The 24,941-nt window shown below is 45.2% G+C and overlaps 1 protein-coding gene across 5 annotated transcripts in view; it reads left to right on the top strand.

Moving 5' to 3' along the window:
- Positions 1-23,692: 23,692 nt before the first annotated feature.
- SMOC1 (SPARC related modular calcium binding 1) overlaps positions 23,693-24,941 on the top strand; it is a 201,297-nt gene continuing 200,048 nt past the window's right edge. For all 5 annotated transcript variants that reach the window (XM_084630120.1, XM_084630121.1, XM_084630122.1 and 2 more), the window contains exon 1: positions 23,693-24,006. In XM_084630120.1, coding sequence (XP_084486246.1) covers positions 23,899-24,006 — 108 coding nt within the window. In that variant the 5' untranslated portion in view covers positions 23,693-23,898. The remainder of the gene's footprint in view (positions 24,007-24,941) is intronic.

A 24,941-nucleotide genomic window follows, 5' to 3' on the forward strand; every position in this document is an offset into this window, starting at 1 on the left:
TTTATAATAATAACCTGGATGATTCTAACAAACAGTAAATTGGATGACTTGGTAGAATAGCATCAAATATTGATGGTCACTAAAAATCAGTCAGTAGCCTCAGGATGCTCAGATAACAAATTTCAAATGTGAACAGGTTGAAATGGTGACATTAAATGAAATTAGAAAAATAAATGAAATTTAATTAAAAGGAAGTGGAAAACTATTTGCTCAGAATTCAGTCTGGGGAATTGAGATTTGGATAATCTGAATTCTGTGAGATTTGCAGGAACCAGAAGATGAGTTTGAAATGCTGTGCTGGGATTATTTCCCGAGGCTTAGTCTACACTGCACACTTCAGTGTAATTTATGTCACCCAAGGGGGTGAAAAATCCATGATGTAGTTGCCAAAACCAAACCAAACTTTGCCCCAAAACTCAGTCTGAGTACTGTTTCTCTGGGTGGGGTCAGAGAAGTTTGAGTGACTTGTTTTTCCTGCCATGTTTTTAGGCAGCTGAACATCTCATTCCAGCTGGGAGTCCACAACAGAGGCAGGTTCCTTAGTTATTATATTCACTATTATTAAATCTTATCTTGCATTTCTGTGAGTTCCACTAATTAGGATAGATTCAGAAAATGGTGAGGGGAGGTGTAAATGATGGCAGAAACTGACAATATATTGATTCAGTCCATCTCTCCCCATCCCATAGCAACCATGCTGCCTTCCCAGTCAGTGCTTGGCTTGTGATAGATGGGAGGTTACAGCAACTTTCTATCACTGTGACATCCTTTCTAGGAGACACCTGCCACCTCAGAGATCCTTTACTTGGCTCTATGCCAGCTTCTGCTGGTGTAGACAATTTAGCTCACAGTTTATCCCAATTAATAAATAAAAGTGAAGCAAAACTAAAAAAACCTGAATCTATTTGCTTGTATAATATCTATATGAAGATCATTAATAACTTGTATTAACAATGCGAGTCAAATCTGAGACTCTATGGGAAATTTGCCTTTCTAATGACATATGGTGTAAAAGTCAACTCCTATCAGTGTGGGAGGAGCCCATATCTGAGTCTTCACACATTCAGCATCCCTGCTGATCAGATTACTAGTTTAATAACAGTGAAAGTGGTGATGAAATGATAGTGGATGCTCTTACATGTTTCTTGGTGGGGGAGAATGTCCCCTCCAATGTCATAAGGGTGGCAAAGTTACTCATCTTGGTGGTTTCTTTCACACCTTAAAGAATGTGTGAGATGTCATCTTGGGTCTGCCAAAAGACACTGGAATTTTGCCCAAATCGAAGTATTGGCTTGACCTGATGACAGTTCAAATTCTAATGAAAGAGATTCTGGGGAGAAGGAAGGGGGTGGAAGTGTGAGTGGGGTGAAAGACCAATGGCAGAAGGGTAAATGAAGGTATGTTTTGAGAATGCTTGAGAGATGCTTTGCTGTTTTTTCCTCTCTCTCTTTCACAGACACTTTGCTTCTCATCTGTGCTAGTTTTCTTGCACTTGGGCCCAGAGTGGTAGGTTGTGCTTGCCAGGCTCAGATGATGCCTGCTACAGTCCTGGTGCTAGCTGGGCTAGTGTACAGAGTACTCCTGGCTGGAGATGGGGGTTCCAGTTTTGGTAAAATTGCCAGAGTCAGTTTCCATCATCCAAAACACATGCAGCACGGTTCCTTTCACTTCTAGATCACCCGCTGAAGTCCAGTCCAGGTAGGCAGGGACCAAAAGTTATCTGCCATGCTGCTTGGTGCTTTGAGTAAGGGGTGTCAGTCCATTATCTAGTGGAAACATATGCTGAAGTGATCACTCATTGGCCTGCTTGTTGGCCATCTCAGCCGAGGTTAAGGACGGAACAAACTGTGCCTTCTGATCTCCTCTCTTTGCCCTGGAAGTGGTCCTTCCAGGTCAGGACTGAAGCACATTCATGCGGGGAAGCTGGCAACTCAGCTGCCCATGCTGTACCCTGTTTTATTGCCAGAGGACTTAAGATCAGAACACTATGCTGACATGACTTTTAAACAAAACAAAAAGAGCTAAACTGGGTGTCAGTGAAGCTTTTTGAAGGAGCACACTTAGAGGAGCAAGATGGTAGATTGCTGGGACGTTCATCTACTTTGCTCCAGTTCCTCCTCTGGTTCTGCACCTTTACTGAGACTTTCGACTCACCTTGTGTTATGGAAAGCAGTAAAGAAAAAGCTTCCTCACTCACCCCATTTGATTCCTCACTGTCACCTGCTGTCAGGAACAAGGCCCTACAGCTGTGCCTGCTCAGTCTCCTTGACATTGTAATGAGCACAGCTGGGCTGCATCAGCTAGACTGCCTGACACAATGCCCTGCCTGATTGTTTGAGGAAGCCAGCAGGCTTTCTGTTAAGCCCAGCAGCAGTAGTAGTGGTTTGCTAGCTGCTCTAAGCATTTGTCCGTGGCTGTGATAGTTCTTACACCTGCTTGTTCCTAGCCTTGCTTCTGCCCCAGCCCTGCCTGGCTCCAGGTAACCTGGTTCTGACTCTTGGATCAGATTTTCTCTCTGGTATCTGGCCTCTGACCCTGGGCTCCAACTTCTCGTGGCGAACCGGGGAAGTCCCGGATGACTGGAAAAAGGCTAATGTAGTGCCAAACTTTAAAAAAGGGAAGAAGGAAGATCCTGGGAACTACAGGCCAGTCAGCCTCACCTCAGTCCCTGGAAAAATCATGGAGCAGGTCCTCAAAGAATCAATCCTGAAGCACTTGCATGAGAGGAAAGTGATCAGGAACAGTCAGCATGGATTCACCAAGGGAAGGTCATGCCTGACTAATCTAATCGCCTTTTATGATGAGATTACTGGTTCTGTGGATGAAGGGAAAGCAGTGGATGTATTGTTTCTTGACTTTAGCAAAGCTTTTGACACGGTCTCCCATAGTATTCTTGTCAGCAAGTTAAGGAAGTATGGGCTGGATGAATGCACTATAAGGTGGGTAGAAAGCTGGCTAGATTGTCGGGCTCAACGGGTAGTGATCAATGGCTCCATGTCTAGTTGGCAGCCAGTATCAAGTGGAGTGCCCCAAGGGTCGGTCCTGGGGCCGGTTTTATTCAATATCTTCATAAATGATCTGGAGGATGGTGTGGATTGCACTCTCAGCAAATTTGCGGATGATACTAAACTGGGAGGAGTGGTAGATACGCTGGAGGGGAGGGATAGGATACAGAAGGACCTAGACCAATTGGAAGATTGGGCCAAAAGGAATCTGATGAGGTTCAATAAGGATAAGTGCAGGGTCCTGCACTTAGGACGGAAGAACCCAATGCACAGCTACAGACTAGGGACCGAATGGCTAGGCAGCAGTTCTGCGGAAAAGGACCTAGGGGTGACAGTGGACGAGAAGCTGGATATGAGTCAGCAGTGTGCCCTTGTTGCCAAGAAGGCCAATGGCATTTTGGGATGTATAAGTAGGGGCATAGCGAGCAGATCGAGGGACGTGATCGTTCCCCTCTATTCGACATTGTTGAGGCCTCATCTGGAGTACTGTGTCCAGTTTTGGGCCCCACACTTCAAGAAGGATGTGGATAAATTGGAGAGAGTCCAGCGAAGGGCAACAAAAATGATTAGGGGACTGGAACACATGACTTATGAGGAGAGGCTGAGGGAGCTGGGATTGTTTAGCCTGCAGAAGAGAAGAATGAGGGGGGATTTGATAGCTGCTTTCAACTACCTGAAAGGGGGTTCCAAAGAGGATGGCTCTAGACTGTTCTCAATGGTAGCAGATGACAGAACGAGGAGTAATGGTCTCAAGTTGCAGTGGGGGAGGTTTAGATTGGATATTAGGAAAAACTTTTTCACTAAGAGGGTGGTGAAACACTGGAATGCGTTACCTAGGGAGGTGGTAGAATCTCCTTCCTTAGAGGTTTTTAAGGTCAGGCTTGACAAAGCCCTGGCTGGGATGATTTAACTGGGAATTGGTCCTGCTTTGAGCAGGGGGTTGGACTAGATGACCTTCTGGGGTCCCTTCCAACCCTGATATTCTATGATTCTATGATTCTGGTTCCTAACTCTGGCTGTGATTCTTGGTTCTGGTAGCTGGCTACTGAACTGTCTGTGACCACTAGGCATGACCACCTGTACCCTGGTCCCTTATCACCTGCACAGGAGCAATTTCCAAGTTCTTGTGAATGTTCTTCTAATGAAAACCTCTTTAGTTTCTTGGTTCGTTTTACACCAACTATCTATGGGCTTAGCAGAGAGGGCCCTCAGGCAGGGTTTTATTATTAAAAAGCATTTATTTCTATCAGAATTATTTGCATAATGAGTCCAGTGCAATTAAAGGCTCCGGCATATGCCATATGGAGTCGTATCCCTGTCATTACCTTGGAAATAACTTCTGTGTCAGCAATGCAGCAGGACTCCACCCAAAGGACCATCTTATGATGAAACTACTATGCTTTATTGTAGCAGTGCTGAGCTTTCATCATGGAACCTCAACTCATACAAATGTACCTAGTTTTGCATTCAACTCAGTCCAAGTTCGCCTATAGGAGAGTGACCCAAGGCTTAGTTTTCAGCAAACATCAGACAATTTATGGATTGACACTGAAAACATCTGACACTCGGTTTTATAGGACTTTGGTTGAAAGCATGGGAATCTGGATGCTTTTGATTGATATTTACTTTGTGTTTTGAGTTGCTTGAACCCACAACTCAGGAGGGGAGCTCATGCAAATCAAAACCGGTAACTGCAGAGTGCATGCATGTGTCAGCAAACCATTTTCTAGGGAATATGCAGCCTTGTGCAACATGGCAGCCGCCTTGTAATGTAATGTGCACATATTTTTGACTGTCATCTACACATAATCCTGAATATAGTCGTTATTCATACAGGAAATGACTATTGGACTCCACTTCCTAAAATCCTTAACACAAAGTTGGATGTATTGCTGTTAGTTACTGTAATTTTCCCTACAACACCAATGTTAAGGTCCGATTTCTCTTGTAAAGAAAATATCTGTGAATAATAAGCCAGACAGCTAGCTAGAGAAAATTTAAGGTGAGTGGGCAACAGATGTCAGTATAGATGTAGGGTGTGTACATACATACAGAGAAGACTGAAGATCAGTGGTAGAAACTTGCAACTTAACTATGGCTATCAAATTATATTACGAATGACCTACTATAACCTCAAAAAGAAAAGGAGTACTTGTGGCACCTTAGAGACTAACAAATTTATTTGAGCATAAGCTTATATATTTGTTAGTCTCTAAGGTGCCACGAGCACTCCTTTTCTTTTTGCGGATACAGACTAATACGGCTGCTACTCTGAAACTTATTATAACTTGTTACAGCTAATATACAGGGAAGTTCTAGTCTCAGTATTACTTTTTACCCTGGAATGTATTATGCTATACATATCTTACCCCCTGAGATTGGTCTTGTTCAAACAGGAAGCCTCACTTTTGTTGCCCATATTATTAAAATTCACTAAGGTACCTTGTTTTAGGTATGCCCCAAATTAAACAGTGATAGGAAAGAGGGCATAAAAGTATTTGACTTCAGAAAGATTCTGATAGCACATCCATATCTATCCTTATGACAAAATTTTTCAGAAGAAAGGATTTTAGAACGCAGAGGCAAATTTGTTCTAATTGCCAGACAACAGATATCTTCCCAATTCAGAGTTGGATCAACCCCCTACAACACAGTAGTGGCTTGCATAACTATTGAGCAGGAAGGGTACACTGCCTAGGCCAAGCCACATCCTTCCTCAACTTGAAATACTAGAAAATCAATATTAGCTGTCAGCAGTAGGAGGGCTTTTATCCTCTTTAGGCTGCAGCTGGCCACTAGAGGGCAACACTATCAATAATTTTTACATTACAGATTTAAATTTCAACTGCTACACACCTACATATTGTAATAAATTGTATAACTCATCTATAAAACAAGCAAGAATGTCTTAAAAATAATGAGTATCTTTGACAACAGACTCTGAAATACTTACCTACAAACATTTTACAGAAATACATGGTAAACCTGTCCTTTAACCACTCTAATGATCCCTTTTCCTTCTGTCTGTTAAGTGTTTGTGTTCCTGCCCTTGTCTCCTTTCGTATATAATAGAGGTGAAATACTTGACTTATTCCTGACTAACAGTATACCTTGTTCTTGAACCCCAAAGATTTTACCTACTTCCTGAGTCAGATTTTACAAGTGAATTTACTCAGTTTGCAAACAGACATGCTGTTGCTGTGTGCAACTCTTGAATTTCTGGTTGTGCGAAAGGGAGTCCTTGAAAGCACAGGGTATGCCATTATGGCATACTGAGAGACTGCTTTGGCAAATTTGGCTGGTAATGTTTTAGAAAACAAATCTATTTGAGGAACAGTTTCCTTATAGAGTGTGTGTATGTTCTTAAAAATTGGTGCTGCTAGTTTTGCTTTAATATACTTGCTCCTTGGGACCAGGACCATCTTTTCACTATATGTGTGTATGATACGCAGCACAGTAGTACCCTGATCCCTGACTGGGGCCTCTTTGTGTTACTACAAACCAACAATGAATGATACTCTTGTATGACTGTAAATGTGTGTTCTTGTTGGAGGGGAGCAGGATTGACTTGCCATTCAAGGGGAGGAAGCCACCATATCGGGGAATGGGGCCCTAAGCAGCCTGCATTTCCCATCTCAAGGGTGTAAAGAGGTCTGTATTCCTAATGTAGTGTCTGATCCAAAGCGTCTTGTAGTTAGTGGATTGACTTTGTTGAGCTTTGCATCTGACCTGTAAAGAGGAGGCCTCCCTAAGGGGCAAATTCTGCCCCATTCTCCATGGGCTTGTGAAGGACCTGCCTGCCCCAGAACTGCTGTGGTCCCACTGCCTGGAGGAGGCTCAGGATCTATGCAGTTAGTTCCACCAGGATTTCCTGGATACTGCCACAGAATGAGGAGATGGGGGATGGGCCGGTGAAACTGCTGCTGCATAAATCTGCCTGCTCTTCTCCCAGCGAGTTGCAGAAAGGGCAGGTAGAAGGGAAGCTACGCCAGCCCTGAAACTGGATTAATGGCTGTGGTCTGGGGAAAAATTATTCTTAACCTCTGAGGAGATTCCCCACTGCACGCCCCATCTGCACTGGAAAGGGCTGACCAGGGCCAGTCTTAGGGGTGAACAAGTGGGGCGGATACCCTGGCTGGCTTCCCCTAGGGAGTGCTGGACTGCTGTTGTGCTGCTTGGCAGTGTGCTGGGTTTTTTCTTCATTCTGATTGGCTGGCCATTTTTGTTTCATTGACTGACTGGCCCCTTTGTTGCTTGGCCGCTGGGGGGGGGGGGCACCAAAAACGTTTTCTGCCTTGGCCAGCAAAATGGCTCAGCTGGGGCCATTCATGGGGCTGAATACAGATGTTACAGGCTCTGCATGTGCAGGTCACATGAGACCTGCAAAGGCAGAGCTTCGAAAGCATTCCCTAAGAAGGCCTGTTCTGTACGTTAAAGCTGCAGCTGCTGTGACGGTTCTTGTCTTCTCACCAGGGGTTGGGACTGAGACTGCTCACAGTACCTCCCATGGGGACTATACTCCTGTATAAATCTTCTGTACAGATAAGCAGGTCTATTCACTTGAAAGGAGTTTTCACATGTAAATTGAGAGTGCAGTGGGATATGGTGTGGCTTATACACAAATATATATAGTACGTAGATCCTACAAACCCTTACTCTTTGGAGTATTCCAGTAATCCCATGGAAGGGGCCTGTTGCATGAGTAAGATTTACTCATATGAGTAAGGGTTCACACGATCAGACCTCTTATTTTCAAACTTGTTTCTGTTCCCAACAGAGTGGAGCTCTTTTCCTGGCATCTTCTGCCTTTCTTTTATTTATCTATATATTTAGACATAAAAGTACATATAAAGTATGTATAAAGAGTATATGTATGTATTAAAGTATAAAGAGAAGGCCTTCCTCTGCCAGGCATTGTCTCCCTGTAAAGGTGCTGGACTCCACTAAGGAGGTTAATGGGAGCTGAAAGTGCTCAGCACCTCTTAGGAGGTACTCTGGATCTGGCCCACAAGAAGCATTTTTTCACGTCTTCTCCTACTCTTTGCTTCATCCTCAGTATGTGTTACACTTTCCCCTGCTTTGCGGAGATCATTTGTACTCTCCTGGTTCATTAGCTGCTACCCCCTCCTGTCTCTGGACAAAAAAACGGGCCTGATTGTTCAAAAGAACACATGCAGTAATCATTAATGCTGACCCTAATTGTGCCAATTCGAACCACTCAATAGCTCTAATTAAAACCTCTCTTGTGCAGGGCATTGAACAGTAACAAATCTGTCACCCTGAACAATCAAATCATGGAATTAAGAATTTTTTTTAGTGGGGTGTGCAAATTTTGTTGTTGCTGTCAAAAGGGTCATCAGAAGAGGATTAAGTGAGGGCTATTGTGGGCTGCAAAGGAGCCTATCTAAAAACAACCCATATCTTTTGGTCACAATTTGAAACCAGAAGACCCTTAACTCTTTTCTACTCCCACCATCCACTCTCCTACCCACCCCCATGCAGCAATAACACCTGCAAGCAGAGCAGACAAGCTCGTGGATACCAGACACATGGATACCACAAGTCAATTTAAACATCCCCAAATGAGGATGGGGGGAAAGGGAGGGGGGACCCTTTCCTATACCTACAGCTTAGTTTCTTAGGGGTCCCTGACTTCACTTTCCTGTGCACCATAAATAACTGCAATTGTATTAATTGGTTGCATATTTGTTGACACTGGGGTGGATGGGGAGGTGGGTTGGTTGGGAGGATTTTTGTTTTTAGTGCTATGTTATACTGCTTTCTTCAGATCTCCCTTAATCCCCAAACTCTCTTTCCCCCCATCATTTTGGATTCACGTGTCTTTTAGAATAGCTTTATAAGTGTGTGTGTGTTGGGGGGGGGAACAGCATTAAAATTCCTTTGATGGCACCCATTGCACACATCTGTTCTGTTATGTTTCCCCAGCAATGTCTATCAATCAAAAGAAAAAGGGTTATATATACCTCAGTGGGATATTCCAAAAAGATGGTTGCAGGCAATTATGTACTGAATGGCTTCTCTCTGTATGTAGTTTCTGGCAGGAGTCAGAGGGAGAGGATAATTTTTATATATATTTTGATACTTCTTACACCTTTTTTTAAGTGTTATATATATGTAGAAGTATCAAAATTAAGGGAATGATTGGATTGGCTAGCACAAATTCCTGTCTGTGTCTGTCTTATTTAAGAGATGAGCTTGTTCTCTGAACTCCAGATCTTGATCCAGATGCAAAAGCCCCCAAACACTTTGAGTGTTCAGATTTATGGCTTTGGTTCAGTCCATTATTGAGAAAGGTGCCAGTCACAACATTTGGCTCTGGGTCCAAACTACTCCAATGTTTAGCTCCGGGGTTTTGATTTGGGGTAGTTTGAGCTAGCATTTGCTTCCAGCATATTCTTAGTTTGATTACAGTTGCTAGCTGGGACTTGCTGGTGGAGCAGGAATGTTCATGATCTAGTATATGGAGCTCCTCCCTTTTAATCTATTCTGAACCAATCCCCCAAGATGGTGTTACGGGGGGCTATCGATAGAACTGACCTCTTCCATGTGAGGCCACAACTGCCTATGCTGACTGAAGATTCTGTGGCAATTCTGATAGGAATAGGGTGGTAGCTTTGGTGTCTGGGCCAAATTCAAACTCTAGAAACTGCATTTGGCCTCCCTGAATTCCCTCTGCAACCTCATTTGTAAATTGCCTCTTCACTTCTTTTTCTAAACCATTGGGTAGTGTTATTGCGTGCTGTTAGAGCACCACAGCATTCTGCTTTAAAGGCAACTTCATTTCAGTGATGGGTAAAATAATCCACATTTACCGTAAAATTCAACTCAGCCATGACTACCAGCTTCATACAATATACACGCATCCATTCTGTATCACATAGCAATGGATTGTGGCATGTTTTTAAAGCATTTTGAGATTTTACAGATAAACAGTGTTGGATTAGTGCAGAATATTAACACGGTGGCCACCTGAACTGAAATCCACAGGATAGTTCTGATTTTCAGTGGTCTGTCCAAGGCCCTGCAAATCTGGCTCATAAAACAGTGGAAAGAATCCCCATTTTTTTCCACCAGAAAGAGAGCTGTTGTGTTGTGACATGATAAAGCTGTGTCGGTATGTGATTGACACAACTTCATGCTATTTATGTCTTGGCATCATCATGAAGCAGTGTCACAATGCAATTATTTGATCTTACAACAAGATTAACAGGAATAGGTAATAATCCTGCCTAGCAGCCCAGTTACTTTTCCTCAGATGAATATGCCCCGTGGGAGTGGTGAATAAAGTAGTCTTTCATTGTGACTGGTTAAATAAATTGGAGAATCATGTTGAATGTCTTTGATGATAATACATTGCATTGACATGGGGGGCATGGGAGGATTTCACAGCACTTTACAAATCTCATCAGCTGAGTCTTAGATCAGATGGGGAAATGAGGCACAGAGAGGTTATATGACTTGCTCAAGGTCACCCAGTAAGTCAGTGGCTGAGTTGGGAACAAATCCCAGGAGTCCTGACAAGCTGTCACCTGCTCTAACCACTAGATAACATTACGTCCCTTTCTCAGCTCCGCCTTCTATCCATTTAGCCTATGAAGCCTCATATCGCTGCAGCTTTCTGGGTATGGGAAGGAAATTTCTGTAAAACCTGCTCCAACCTAGATTCCCATGTGCTGTCTGCTTTCAGCCTGGATATCCCCATCTTCCAATCAGCCTCTCTCTCCGCATCTCTTGCTCCCATTTCCTTTGCGGCAACATTGGAACCCAGTCTCTTTACTGAGTCCCTTCACTTTAATCTTCAACAGACCTCTTCTGCTGTTGCACCTTGCGTGTGGTTTTTGAACATGTGGCTCAGCAGCTGGAATGCCAAATGGGTGGGAAATTATATATTTTTTTAAAAATAAACTCTGTATCAGTTTAGTACAGAAGTTTGAACTTGCTCAACTTCAGATACATGGAGCTGGTTCTCAGGGCTGCAATTTAAATGCAGGATTGGATGGTGTCACTGTGAAGAATAACATAGTCTTAAGAAGAAAAGGAGTACTTGTGTCATAGTCTTAAGACAGGTTTCAGAGTAACAGCCGTGTTAGTCTGTATTCGCAAAAAGAAAAGGAGTACTTGTGGCACCTTAGAGACTAACCAATTTATTTGAGCATAAGCTTTCGTGAGCTATAGCTCACTTCATTGGATGTCTTAAGACACCAGTGTCTTTCCCCTCATTTGAGAAGGAAAAGTCCCTACCGCATTAGCCACTGTAGAAAAGGTTCTACTTTTTAGACTCTGATACAAAACTGTTGGACTAGGGCATCTTAAAATTTGCATCTTGCTATTGTGTCCACCAGCCCTGAAGTCAAAACCAAGGGTTCTCTCTATGGAAGATATTTCTGAGTGTTTTAATGTTTCAAAACTTGGGACAATCTGGTCAGAATTAGAACTGTCCCTGGAAGAAGACCAATAGGTGACAATGTGTGACATTAAATCTTTCAGTGCATTTATTTATGAATGTCTATAATTAGGCATGTTAAACTGATTCAAGTGAAGAAAAATAATCCAAATAGAGACATTTAAATAAGATAGCCCATGTGCTCCTTGGGCCCAGTTCTCCACAGCCTTGGTCCTTCCTTTGTATTCAGGTACACCTTTGTAAAGCAGGTTGGATAACATGCCTAATTGAGCACTCCAATTTGGTAATGTTTTACACACACTTTACACAAGGTGCCAGGCATTGGAGAATTAGGACCATTGACTCTGGTGTGGTTGGCTGATTTGTGCAGTTCATATCACTGTAGTCTGAGCCCTGGTCTACGCTAGGAGTTTAGGTCAAATTTAGCAGCATTAAATCGATGTAAACCTGCACCCGTCCACACGATGAAGCCCTTTTTTTCGATTTAAAGGGCTCTTAAAATCGATTTCCTTAATCCACCTCTGACAAGTGGATTATCGCTTAAATCGGCCTTGCCAGGTCGAATTTGGGGTACTGTGGACGCAATTAGACGGTATTGGCCTCCGGGAGCTATCCCAGAGTGCTCTATTGTGACTGCTCTGGACAGCACTCTCAACTCAGATGCACTGGCCAGGTAGACAGGAAAAGGCCTGCAAACTTTTGAATTTCAATTTCCTGTTTGCATGGTCACCTGAAGCTTGCCACGCTGGCCAGAGCTCATTAGCAGAGGTGACCATGCAGAGCTCATTAGCAGAGGTGACCATGCAGAGCTCATCAGCAGAGGTGACCATGATGGAGTCCCAGAATTGCAAAACAGCTCCAGCATGGACCGAATGGGAGGTACGGGATCTGATCGCTGTATGGGGAGAGGAATCCGTGCTATCAGAACTCTGTTCCAGTTTTCGAAATGCCAAAACGTTTGTCAAAATCTCCCAGGGCATGAAGGACAGAGGCCATAACAGGGACCTGAAGCAGTGCCGCATGAAACTTAAGGAGCTGAGGCAAGCCTACCAGAAAACCAGAGAGGCAAACGGCCGCTCCGGGTCAGAGCCCCAAACATGCCGCTTCTATGATGAGCTGCATGCCATTTTAGGGGGTTCAGCCACCACTACCCCAGCCGTGTTGTTTGACTCCTTCAATGGAGATGGAGGCAACACAGAAGCAGGTTTTGGGGACGAGGAAGATGATGATGAAGTTGTAGATAGCTCACAGCAAGCAAGCGGAGAAACAGGTTTTCCCGACAGCCAGGAACTGTTTCTCACCCTGGACCTGGAGACAGTCCCCCCGAACTCATCCAACGCTGCCTCCCGGACCCGCCAGGTGAAGAAGGGACCTCTGGTGAGTGTACCTTTTAAAATACTACACATGGTTTAAAAGCAAGCATGTTTAATGATTAATTTGCCCTGGCATTTGTGGCTCTCCTGGATGTACTCCCAAAGCCTTTGCAAAAGGTTTCTGGGGAGGGCAGCCTTATTCCACCCACCATGGTAGGACACTTTACCACACCAGGCCAGTAGCACGTACTTGGGAATCATTGTAGAACAAAGTATTGCAGTGTATGTTTGCTGGCATTCAAACAACATCCTTTCTTTATCTCTCTGTGTTATCCTCAGGAGAGTGATATCATTCATGGTCACCTGGTTGAAATAGGGTGCTTTTCTTAAGGGGACATTCAGAGGTGACCGTTCCTGCTGGGCTGTTTGCCTGTGGCTGATCAGATATGTTCCCCGCTGCTAGCCATGTGGTGGGGGGAGGCAAAATGCGACCTTGGAACGAAAGCACATGTGCTGTGTATGTAATGTTAACAGCAAGATTACCGTGAAAGAGTGTAGCCATTGTTCTAGAAAATGTGTCTTTTTAAATATCACTGCCTCTTTTTTCCTCAACCAGCTGCATGTGTTTCAATGATCACAGGATCTTCTCCTTCCCAGAGGCTAGTGAAGATTAGAAGGCGAAAAAAATGCACTTGTGATTAAATGTTCTCTGAGCTCATGCTGTCCTCCCACACTGACATAGCACAGACGAATGCGTAGAGGCAGACAATGTCAGAGTGCAGGAAAGCACAATATGACTGGGAGGAGAGGTGGCGGGCTGAAGAGAGTAAGTGGCGGGCTGAAGAGAGGGCTGAAGCTGACAGGTGGCGGCAGCGTGATGAGAGGAGGCAGGATTCAATGCTGAGGCTGCTGGAGGATCAAACCAATATGCTCCAGCGTATGGTTGAGGTGCAGGAAAGGCAGCAGGAGCACAGACCGCCGCTACAGCCCCTGTGTAACCAACCGCCCTCTTCCCCAAGTTCCATAGACTCCTCACCCAGACGCCCAAGAACGTGGTGGGGTGGCCTCCGGCCACTCCACCCCAGAGGATTGCTCAAACAACAGAAGGCTGGCATTCAATAAGTTTTAAAGTTTTAAACTTTTAAAGTGCTGTGTGGCCTTGTCCTTCCCTCCTCCACCACCCCTCCTGGGCTACCTTGGTAGTTATCCCCCTTTTTGTGTGATGAATGAATAAAGAATGCATGAATGTGAAGCAACAATGACTTTATTGCCCCTGCAAGCGGTGATCGAAGAGAGGAGGGGAGGGTGGTTAGCTTACAGGGAAGTAGAGTGAACCAAGGGGCGGTGGGTTTCATCAAGGAGAAACAAACAGAACTTTCACACTGTAGCCTGTCCAGTCATGAAACTGGTTTTCAAAGCTTCTCTGATGCGCACCGCGCCCTCCTGTGCTCTTCCAACCGCCCTGGTGTCTCGCTGTGCGAAACTAGCAGCCAGGCGATTTTGCCTCAACCTCCCACCCCGTCATAAACTTCTCCCCCTAACTTTCACAGATATTGTGGAGCACACAGCAAGCAGTAATAACAGTGGGAATATTGGTTTCGCTGAGGTTTAACCGAGTCAGTAAACTGCGCCAGCGCACTTTTAAACATCCAAATGCACATTCTACTACCATTCTGCACTTGCTCAGCCTGTAGTTGAACAGCTCCTGACTACTGTCCAGGCTGCCTGTGTATGGCTTCATGAGCCATGGCATTAAGGGGTAAGCTGGGTCCCCAAGGATACATATAGGCATTTCAGCGTCCCCAACGGTTATTTTCTGGTCTGGGAATAAAGTCCCTTCTTGCAGCTTTTGAAACAGACCAGAGTTCCTGAAGATGCGAGTGTCATGTACCTTTCCCGGCCATCCCACGTTGATGTTGGTGAAACATCCCTTGTGATCCACCAGTGCTTGCAGCACTATTGAAAAGTACCCCTTGCGGTTTATGTACTCGCCGGCTTGGTGCTCCGGTGCCAAGATAGGGATATGGGTTCCGTCTATGGCCCCACCACAGTTAGGGAATCCCATTGCAGCAAAGCCATCCACTATGACCTGCACATTTCCCAGGGTCACTACCCTTGATATCAGCAGATCTTTGATTGCGTTGGCTACTTGCATCACAGCAGCCCCCACAGTAGATTTGCCCACTCCAAATTGATTCCTGACTGACTGGTAGCTGTCTGGTGTTGCAAACTTCCACAGGGCTATTGCCACTCGCTTCTCAACTGTGAGGGCTGCTCTCATCTTGGTATTCTTGTGCCTCAGGGCAGGGGAAAGCAAGTCATAAGGTTCCATGAAAATGCCCTTACGCATGCGAAAGTTTTGCAAGCACTGGAAATCATCCCAGACCTGCAACACTATGCGGTCCCACCAGTCTGTGCTTGTTTCCCGAGCCCAGAATCAGCGTTCCACTGCATGAACCTGCCCCATTAGCACCATGATGCCCACATTGCCAGGGCCTATGCTTTGAGAGAAGTCTGTGTCCATGTCCTCATCACTCACGTCACCGCGCTGACGTCGCCTACTTGCCCGGTATCGCTTTGCCAGGTTCTGGTGCTGCATATACTGCTGGATAATGTGTGTGGTGTTTAATGTGCTTCTAATTGCCAAAGTGATCTGAGCGGGCTCCTGGCTTGCCGTGGTATGGCGTCTGCACTGAAAAAAGGCGCTGAACGATTGTCTGCTGTTGCCCTGATGGAGGGAGGGGCGACTGATGACATGGCTTACAGGGTTGGCTTACAGGGAATTAAAATCAACAAAGGGGGTGGCTTTGCGAGAAACTGAATGGCCACCTCAAGGATAGAACTCAAAACCTTAAGGATAGAACTCAAAACTCAGTTTAGCAGGCCGTTGATTTCACAGAAGGAAGGAAGGAGGGAGGAGAAAATGAATACAAAACAAATCTGGTCTATTTCTTGTTTTGAGCCACTTCATCTATCTTTATACATCTTGCTAGCAGCAGACTGTGCAGTACGACCCCTAGCCATCATCGTCATCTCCTGGGTGCTTGGCAGAAGACGGTGCAGTATGACGACTAGCCATCATCTTCTGCTGGCTGGAGGTTAAAAGACAGCTCACTGCTGGTAGGACTGAATCGCCATGAGAGAAAACAAGGGAAATGTCCTGGCTGAGTCACTCCCATGTTTGCCCAGGCGCCTGATTAAAAGAGCACCCAGGACTACGTCAATGACGACTACCAGTCATACTGCACTGTCTGCTGCCAAAAGGCAATTAACTGCTGCTGTGTAGCAATGCAGTACCACGTCTACCAGCACCCAGGAGACATACGGTGACGGTGAGCTGAGCGGGCTCCATGCTTGCCGTGGTATGGCGCCTGCACAGGTAACTCAGGAAAAAAGGCACAGAATGATTGTCTGCCCTTGCTTTCACAGAGGGAGGTAGGGAAGGGGGGCCTGACGATATGTACCCAGAACAACCCGCAACTATGTTTTAGCCCCATCAGGCACTGGGATTTCTATGCAGAATTCAAATGGGCGGCGGAGACTGCGGGAACTGTGGGATAGCCACCCACAGTGCAACGCTCCGGAAGTCGATGGTTGCCTCGGTACTGTGGACACACTCCGCCGACTACATGCACTTAGAGCACTTGTGTGAGGACACACACAATCGACTGTATAAAACCGCTTTCTACAAAACCGACTTCTATACATTCAACCTAATTTCATAGTGTCGACGTACCCTGATGAGGGGGAAATTTCCCAAGGGCAGGTAGTTGCATCCTTAAAGGGCAGGTATGGTGAGAAAATTGACTGGGAGGGCGGGGCGGGGGAAGGGGAAATCAGACACTCTTACTCCACAGATCTGTATGTATGTATTTAGAGTGACGTCTGCTAGCTCGCTGTATGTATTTAGAGTGACATCTGCTAGCGTAGTGACAAAAATGAGTTAAAAACTTTGTTCTGGTTAGCCTTTCAGCTCTTATTATGCCAGTGGAAAATCAGACATAGTGGAGGTCTGCTCATCACAGCCTGCCAGTGGAATGCCCCTCACGCAACCTCTCCCTTCCCTTGGACAGGAGGTGGCAGAGCAGCTTTCTGCTAGCAGAGAGGTCCCCTACACAAGGGGGATTCTCCACCTGCTCTTTCTGGCCTAGGCAGCCCAGAGAATCTGATCTCAACACTTGTCTCTATTCATTCTCTTCCCAGGCAGAAGGAAGCCCTGCATTAACAAGCCAGATAAAATCAGTTAGAACCGAGCTCCTCTCTTCTGGGATTCATTTGGAGTCCAACCCAGCTTAAACTATGTAGCTCATTCAAAAAACTGGGAAATTCCCGAACAACTTTTTGTTAAAGGTTATTAAGGTTGAAAAATTATTTCACTGGAGTCCCCATTAGAACTGAAAGCAATACTACACATCCTTTGGGAAAAGACTACTTTACCCCCCTCCCCGCAACTTTAGAAAGCCTGGAAAGAAACCCTTAGGGAATCTACTCAGTTTCCCAATGCAGTAAATCCCTTGCCATTCACTGCCACTACCTGACTTATCACTGCCAACTGAATCTTAATTTTACCCCCAACAGTATCCCCCCCCCTTTTTATTTAGGGGATCGTTCTTACATATGTTCAAACATTTCTCACTGCAAACAAAAAAAAATTGTTGCTATGCACTATACTAAAATATTCTGCTGTATTGTAATATCTTCATACACTTTCATAAACCCTCAAAATGATCTGATCAACATATTTCATAACACCAGATGGATCAATCATTTCAATTCTATCCATCAAAATATCCTTGTGCTCCAACACCCCATTACACTAAAAAGAAAATGTACAGAAGTTTGATGTAGTTACTGCACACTATGGCTGTATTCCTTTCAAAAATCTTTACTGCACATTTAATAAGTGATGACAATGTCAGTGTACATGCAACAGCATATTACCATTACAGAATAAAAAAAAGAGGGTGAAGTTAAGGTTGGGCGGGTGATGAAAGTAGGTTTGTGGTAGTGGGAAACTGTCTGGAACTCCTAGCTATCCATTGTTAGATTTTTCATTGTTCAGGTTTTTAAAGAGCTATACAGTTGAAGTGTAATACAGTGTTTGGGTGTTAGCTAGACCCCATTGAAACACACTTTTAATCTTAACTCTTTTTTAATAAAGCCTTTGGTTTGGGACTAAGGCCAGGACCACATTTAAACATTAGAGTGACCTAGCTACATTGGGCAGGCTGGGAAAACGTTTGCGCCTTTATCACTGTAGTTAGGTTGACTTAATCCGCTGTGTAGATGTAGCTAGGTTGACAGAAGAATTCTTCTGTTGACCCAGTTACCACCTCTTGGAGAGGTGGATTAACTACATTGATGGAAAAACCCTTCTATTGAAAAAGGAAGCATCTGCACTACAGCAGCACAACTGCAACACCATAGCTATGCTGCTGTAGTGTAGACATACCCTGAGTTAACGTTTTGTACGGCATCTTAAAAGATGAAAATCCCTATGAAGATGCTGAGTACAATTATTATTATTAAGAAGGTTGGATAGGACGAGGCTTGATGTTTACAAGTTTCCTGCTTTATTCAGGCATATAGATTTTTCTTCTAAAAGGTAATTACACCCCTTCTGTACTGATATGATCCCCTACAGAAACACCATGACTGTTACTAGCAATACCATGTCTATAGGGATTCCAACAATCATCACTATTCTCCTTGTGCAAATTCCCCTAGTACCACACACAGCAGCAGCCATGCCTGCAGATTTGTCACACACTATGATTTCAGTCCTTTCAGATACCAGTGATTTTTATGTTTTAGGCTTAATAAGGGTAAAATTCACTTCACCTGCATAAAGCCCAGGTATTCAAGCTCTGTACAGGGAAGCTGGGAAGGTGAAATTCATCCCCAGTTTAAGATGGCTGCATAACTTCCTGCACTTCACAGTTGCTACTTCAGTCTGTGTGGGGGCTACTCGGGTCTGTGAAAATGTGGATCTGCAGCCTTTCCCCGGCCCACCTTCAAATTGCTCTCTTGCATCACTCCAGCATATTCTGGCATGGATTGCTGTGTGACTGCAGAGCTGGCAAGCCCCTCTTCCCCTCCTGCAGCCCCTAGACAGTGGAGGGCTTTGTGCTTGTTCTCCTCACCAGAGACGGGTTTCACACTAAACCCAGACTTCCACGACCAGGGCAATCTGCTGTGATAGTGGAAAGGCTTGACCATCTTTCTATAAGATGAGGCCAGATAATTTTCTTTTCCCAATACTACTTTGTTTGGGGCAGATGGACATGCTTCTGAAGAGATAATTATCCAGAGCATTCAAGAATCTCAGACTTCAAAAGATTTCCCCAAACTTGCATCTCTTTTTTCTATTATATTTCCTGCTTCCTTCTTATGCAAAGTGGGCCAAACTTCGCTGTGCCAGGAATGGTTGCAACACCCACTGACTTCAAAGGCAGCTGTACACATTAATCCAAGACCCAATTTTCCCTTTTATTAAAGTAATAATACTCCCTAGAAGTCAGCAAATTGTTGATCATAAGTCAGAACAATCACTTCCATTAAACACAAGCAAAGTTGGCTTTGGCTTTTACTATACGTAGGTCAAAGACATGTCCTGTGAAGGTTCTGCAGTCTATTCCAATGCAATTCAAATCACAATAGTAATTTTTGTGGCATTTAACACACACATATGTCCAATTAAACATTTTCCCCAAACAATGGTCATCAGGAGAACTAATAAATATCTTTAAAACACTATACACATTGTATGCAGACTGTTACCATTATAATAATCCTCAACACATATATGCACATTTTGAGATAATTATTTAATAATGTAAGGTGCATATTTGGTGTAATGTGCCAAATAGCCCAAATTGTACTGATTTAGAATCCCACCTCCAACAATATTGTGTAGTTGGGATGGGGTTTATGCCTTCCTTGTGAAGCATCAGGATACTGGGCTTGCTAGAACTTGTTATGCAGGATCCAACCATTTATCTATCTTCCTTTATTATTTCAGACCTCTCTTTCTTAGAAGTTTTCAGTTAACTACCTGGGCTAAGCTCTCTGCTGGTGTAACGCCATTGACTGAACTGGAGCTGTGTCAGCAGAGAATTTGGCCCCACGGTCTTAAAAGTGATGGCTGGGATTTTCAAAAAAGCCTATGGGAAGGAGCTAGGCACTCAATTCTCCTAGGCTCATTAGTGCATATGAAACTCCCTGATGTCCCAGATCAGCCTCTTCCCATTTGCCAGGCATCCTTGGGGAACTAGTGGACAATTAAACAGCAAAAATCATTCCATTAGTCTAACTTGTTTAGTTTCCTTGGGGATATTTTTCAGCTGACACAGCAGCATAATATATGCACATCAAATTCTGTTGCACAAATTCAAATTAGATACAAATGTTTAACAGTGACAGTGATTAACCATTTGAATAAACCACTGAGGGAAGTGATAGATTCTCTCTCGATGCCTTCAGATCAAGAGTGGGTGCCTTTCTGGAAGACATGCTTCAGACAAGTAAGTCATTGGGCTCAGTACAGGGATAAGTGGGTGAAATTTAATGGCCTGTGATAGACAAGATTTCAGACTAGATGATTTAGTGGTCCCTTCTAGCCTTAAGCTCTATGAATATATGAAAACCTGCTGTGCATAGCCTTCTCCAATACCTTCAAAGAAGGTGTACATCATCAGGGAGAAACAGCAGATGATCATCAGTGATAGGGAATATTGGCTGTGGAAGAAGTTGTACATAACATGCCACTATGATCAGAAAAAATTTTTAAACACAAAAGAATTTGACCCTTTTGAGATTATGGTGGAGAGATTTTGACCCTCTAAGGAGTTTTACCATGGTATCACCACCCTCAATGCCACCAGGGTTGTTATAATTCTGTATGGGGGATTAACAAAGTTACCATCTCTCCACAGTGATGTTATTGAATATAATATAAATAATTATCTAGCAGGAGAATCCCATCTTGCTTTGCCAGTGGGATATATAGGAAGCACTTTACCCCCTAGTGAGATGCAGCCATCTCTAAGGTGGAACAAAACAAGTCTTTAAGAGTACCCAAGAAACTACAAAACAGTATAGCTCAGAAGCAAAGAATACCACCCCCTATTCAACTGAAATTGCAGGAGGAATGTTAGGCAGGCAGACTGTAGCTACCTACACTGGAATTTAGCCTTGATTTTTAATGCCGCTACTCTAGGGTCATGGGATCTAAATGGATACTAGTATAGAGAAGGAATACATTATTGGTCCCCTTCCCCTGCTCAGTGAAACAATAAAAGGTCCTGTCTCCCTTTGCTTATACCGTATTTCCACTGGTGTAACTTCACTGGCTTCAGTGGAATCACTCTTGTTTTATACAAGTGTAAAGTGAGAGGAGTGTTAAACTCAAACCTTGCCCGTTAGGTCTTTTCTATGGCACACAACTGCTGCATGGTATGGCATAAATCGTGCTCTAGACAGGAAAGGCTCTGGACTGGAATATCAGGGGATGCTGTAAATCGGGATTAACCAGAACTGGCAGAGCTGTGCCAAAGCCTAGTTATGGAATAGGAGAGAGTGATGCAGGTTAGGATAATGGTATATTGGCAGAGCTGGGTGGGGTCCCTAGGCTGGAATAAAAGTGAGTATGGGCAAAGTTCTGTGTGAACGCCATACTGCTTATCCAGTCTAGGCTAAAGTAAAATTTCTCTGTATTAGGGTATTTTTAATTAATGATTCTTTAAAAAAAAATTGAAGTCACCACTCAGCTAACCATCCTAGTTTGCGTAGCTTCCAGTGAGATGCCACACTTACAGAACCTCAATCAGATAGGGTTTTCTCATGCGGGTGGTACCTGCATCTTCCCATGCCAGACTAGTGAACCTTTTGGGTAGTTCTTATAAGATCACTGAATAAGCTCAAGCTAAAACAGTCTACTGAAATGATCATGCACGTCTTGTGCATTTCCATCCAATACCAGGAAACTGTGTAGTGCAAAGGGCTTCCTGATTATAATTTCAAGAACATTGGTAATTATTATATATTGGTATAGCACCAGCAGTGTGTGGGGCATCAGAAATGTACATCAAACTTGGACAGACAATTTAAAACTGAGTTTTAAAATTCACAAAGATTAGAGGAAGAAATCAACACAGGAAAGCCTAATTAATGGGATGTCCCAGGCAGGCTCCCAACAAGAGGGCAGATATTGCCACACTTCCATTGATTGATCTTCTCTGACTGCAGCTCCCCTGTACTGACTGACACCCTTGACCCCCTACAATCACCTCTCCCTTTGGCTAGGTGGGGAAGTGCACAGAATCTGGCATTCATGTTGTGCAGTTAATAGGCCTGTAGGGCGTAGTGGAAAGTGATGCAGTTGGTACACTACCCCCCTCAGGGACACCAAGCACATCACTTCTTTGATGTGCCTGAGCATTACCAGCCACTGCAGGGCTGGAGGCTCCTACTCTTTCCCTGATATGGCACTGAGATGAATGGCTGCCTTTCCAGGTCAGCAGAAGGCAACAAGGACACAACGGTCTTTGTCTACCTTGTTTTGGGTAAGATGTACTTTGACCTTTACCTGTTCCTGTAATTAGATGTAGTTTGTGAGCTCCTTGAGGGCAGGGACCTTGTCTTATGTTTATACAGCACTCAGTGCACCACTAATACTTGACAATTGAATAATATGCTGGCTTTGAGCATAACTTTGTAAACCAGATTTGCGTATCTGCTTACAGGTGTATCCAACTTCTACTGAACAGAACAGTTTGGTGACGAGAGAGTATCCATTCTGAAACTGCTGGCTCATTCACTGCATGAATATGCTGGAGTGGATTCTGCTTTCTGTTTTGCCAGAAGGAGGACACACAGTTACCCTGGCTAGCACTGAGAGTAAGAGTTGTTAGGTCTAATATGACACAAAATATGAGCTTTGTAAAGCCCAACTTTTACTAAACGATGCTAGGGGTGTAGATGTCTTTCATGGTTTCCGGTAGTAGGGATTTAACTCCCAGCTCCGACCTCCCCCACGTGTAAGGGGGAAGAAGCAGGGCTGAGGACTGAAGGCGGAAGCAGATTTTCAGATAGAAGGAAGGATACTTATAAGAGCAGGCAGATGGAGAAACTGCTTTGGGGAAGGCATGGCTGGTGTCCCATTGGTTATTAGCTCCTGTAAGAATCTTTTAAGTCCTGTAAGAACGTTTTAAGTTTTCTTCCTGCAAAGACTGGACTTTATAAAAACTTAGGCCTTGAGGAAGATGGAGGTGGGGGGAATATCTCTGTGTGTGTGTTTGAGGGGAGGGGAGCAATTGCACTTTTGATTGCTAAACCACCTGTCACTTCCACTAGCTCCTAAACCCCATATGGAGGTTTCTAGGCCATCACAAAGTAAGTGAAATGGAAATGTAAGCTCCTCCGCTCCTCCATCACCCTTCACTGTAAGCCTTGCAGCATTGTGTCAGCACAGGACAACTGGAAAGTGAAACTGATTATAAACCAAAGAAATGGTCTGGCCTCTCCCTCTTTCTTGCGGGAGCTAGGAGAGCGGTGAACAAACAGCATTGCGGGGGCACAGGGAAAGAGCTCTTTAGGGCACTGCTAGTTTGGCTAATCCCAGGGGCGATTGAGGTGCATGGTGCTTTGAACCCGCCAGTGTCTCCCGTCCCCCCCGGCGTGATTCCTGCTGCTCCTCACTCTGGACCTCTGCCGCTGGGACCCAACATGCAGCCTCAGGGGGCAACCTGAGAAGCCCACTGGCCCCTCCCTCACGGGGGCAGCCGGAGTGAAGGGGTGAGGGCACACCCATCGCTCCCTGTCATTGGCTCTCGCCCAGCACCAGCTCCGCTGTTATGGGTGCCTCCCTCAGTCAGTCCTGCCTGGCCCCGCCCAGGCAAGGTCTTTATAACGGGGATCCCAATGGCTAGAGCTGAGGCATTTAACCTGGTGCCACTGAAGGGGGCAGAGCTGGGCTGCTCAAGTGCCCCGCACGCCCCGGCTAGGGCAAGAAGCTGCCTCTGGCTTTTCAGGGCGGCTGTTGTCCCGCAGGCTAAGGGCAGGGGCAGGACTCCAGCAGCAAGTTGCACTCCGGCCAGCAGAGAAGGGAAGGAAGGGGGTTTGTCTCGTGCCTGTAACCCCCAGCTCCCAAGTGACGATGCTCTCCAGACCCTGGTGGAGCGGAGTGACTCCCCAGCTGCTCCTGGTGCTGCTGCTGCCGCCGCATCTTCCTCCGGTTCAGAGCCACAGGGCTACTGGGCCCCGGGTAAGCGCGAGCGTCTTGCTTTTCCCCAGGATCTCTCTCTCGCGCTCCCTTCCCCCCGCGCGCGCGCTCGCCCAGCACAAGGGAATCATTATGTCAGGTCACAGCCAGGTGCTCCTCTCATTCCCGCTTGGAAAATCCCCCGCCCGCTCCGCACTGACCCTGTCATACTTGTCAGGTACACCACGGGCTTTTGTGTGCTCGGGTGCCTGGGGACTTCAGCAGCGGTCCTGCATTGCTCCTTGTTTCTGGGATGCACCGCGGATTCCCTTCTCTTCCCGCCCCCAAGACGTGCCCGGTGAGCCGTTGCCTGCCTCCCACACCCCAGAGCGGCTCCCCACTCTGCTCAGACGGGCGCTGGAGCGTCTCTCTGGGGCTTGCTCTGACGGAGCCCTGAGGCTTCTAGCACGGGCCCTGCTGGGCTTGACCCATCGCTCCCTCTGGAGTTCGGCTACACACGCCAGGGAGAGACGCCTGCTGTGTGGTCAGTGTTAACTGTTCAGAAGATCCCTAAAATCAAGAGCCCAGGCACTAGCTGAGTACCCAAAACACCGAGGCACGCATTTGTCAGCGGTTAATGCAAAAGAGAGGAGCAAGTTAATATGCCTTAGTTTTATATTGCTTGTCTTGCGTTTAATAGGACCCCTTGGTTCCCAGAATGTAGCTTTAGGACTCTTATTATGCTTCCAAGTAGGGATTAAATGAATCTCTGCAATAAAGCTAGATGCCTTCAGCCCAAACTTCTCCCTCTAGGTGTCTAGTTTTGTCTTTCAGTCTATGGTTGGCTCTTATTGGGGTTGATGATACTTACCAAAATATTAAACTGTTCTGGGGGAGAACACCTCTCTTTTTTAAGTATGGTTTTCCAGCTGGTCTGTTACCACTACATCCCCTAGATTGGGGTAATGACTCTGAATTCTAAGGCCCTAAAACAGTAG

The sequence above is a fragment of the Lepidochelys olivacea genome, assembly GCF_965140295.1.
Source record: "Lepidochelys olivacea isolate rLepOli2 genome assembly, chromosome: 6".
Lineage (NCBI taxonomy): Eukaryota > Metazoa > Chordata > Testudines > Cheloniidae > Lepidochelys > Lepidochelys olivacea.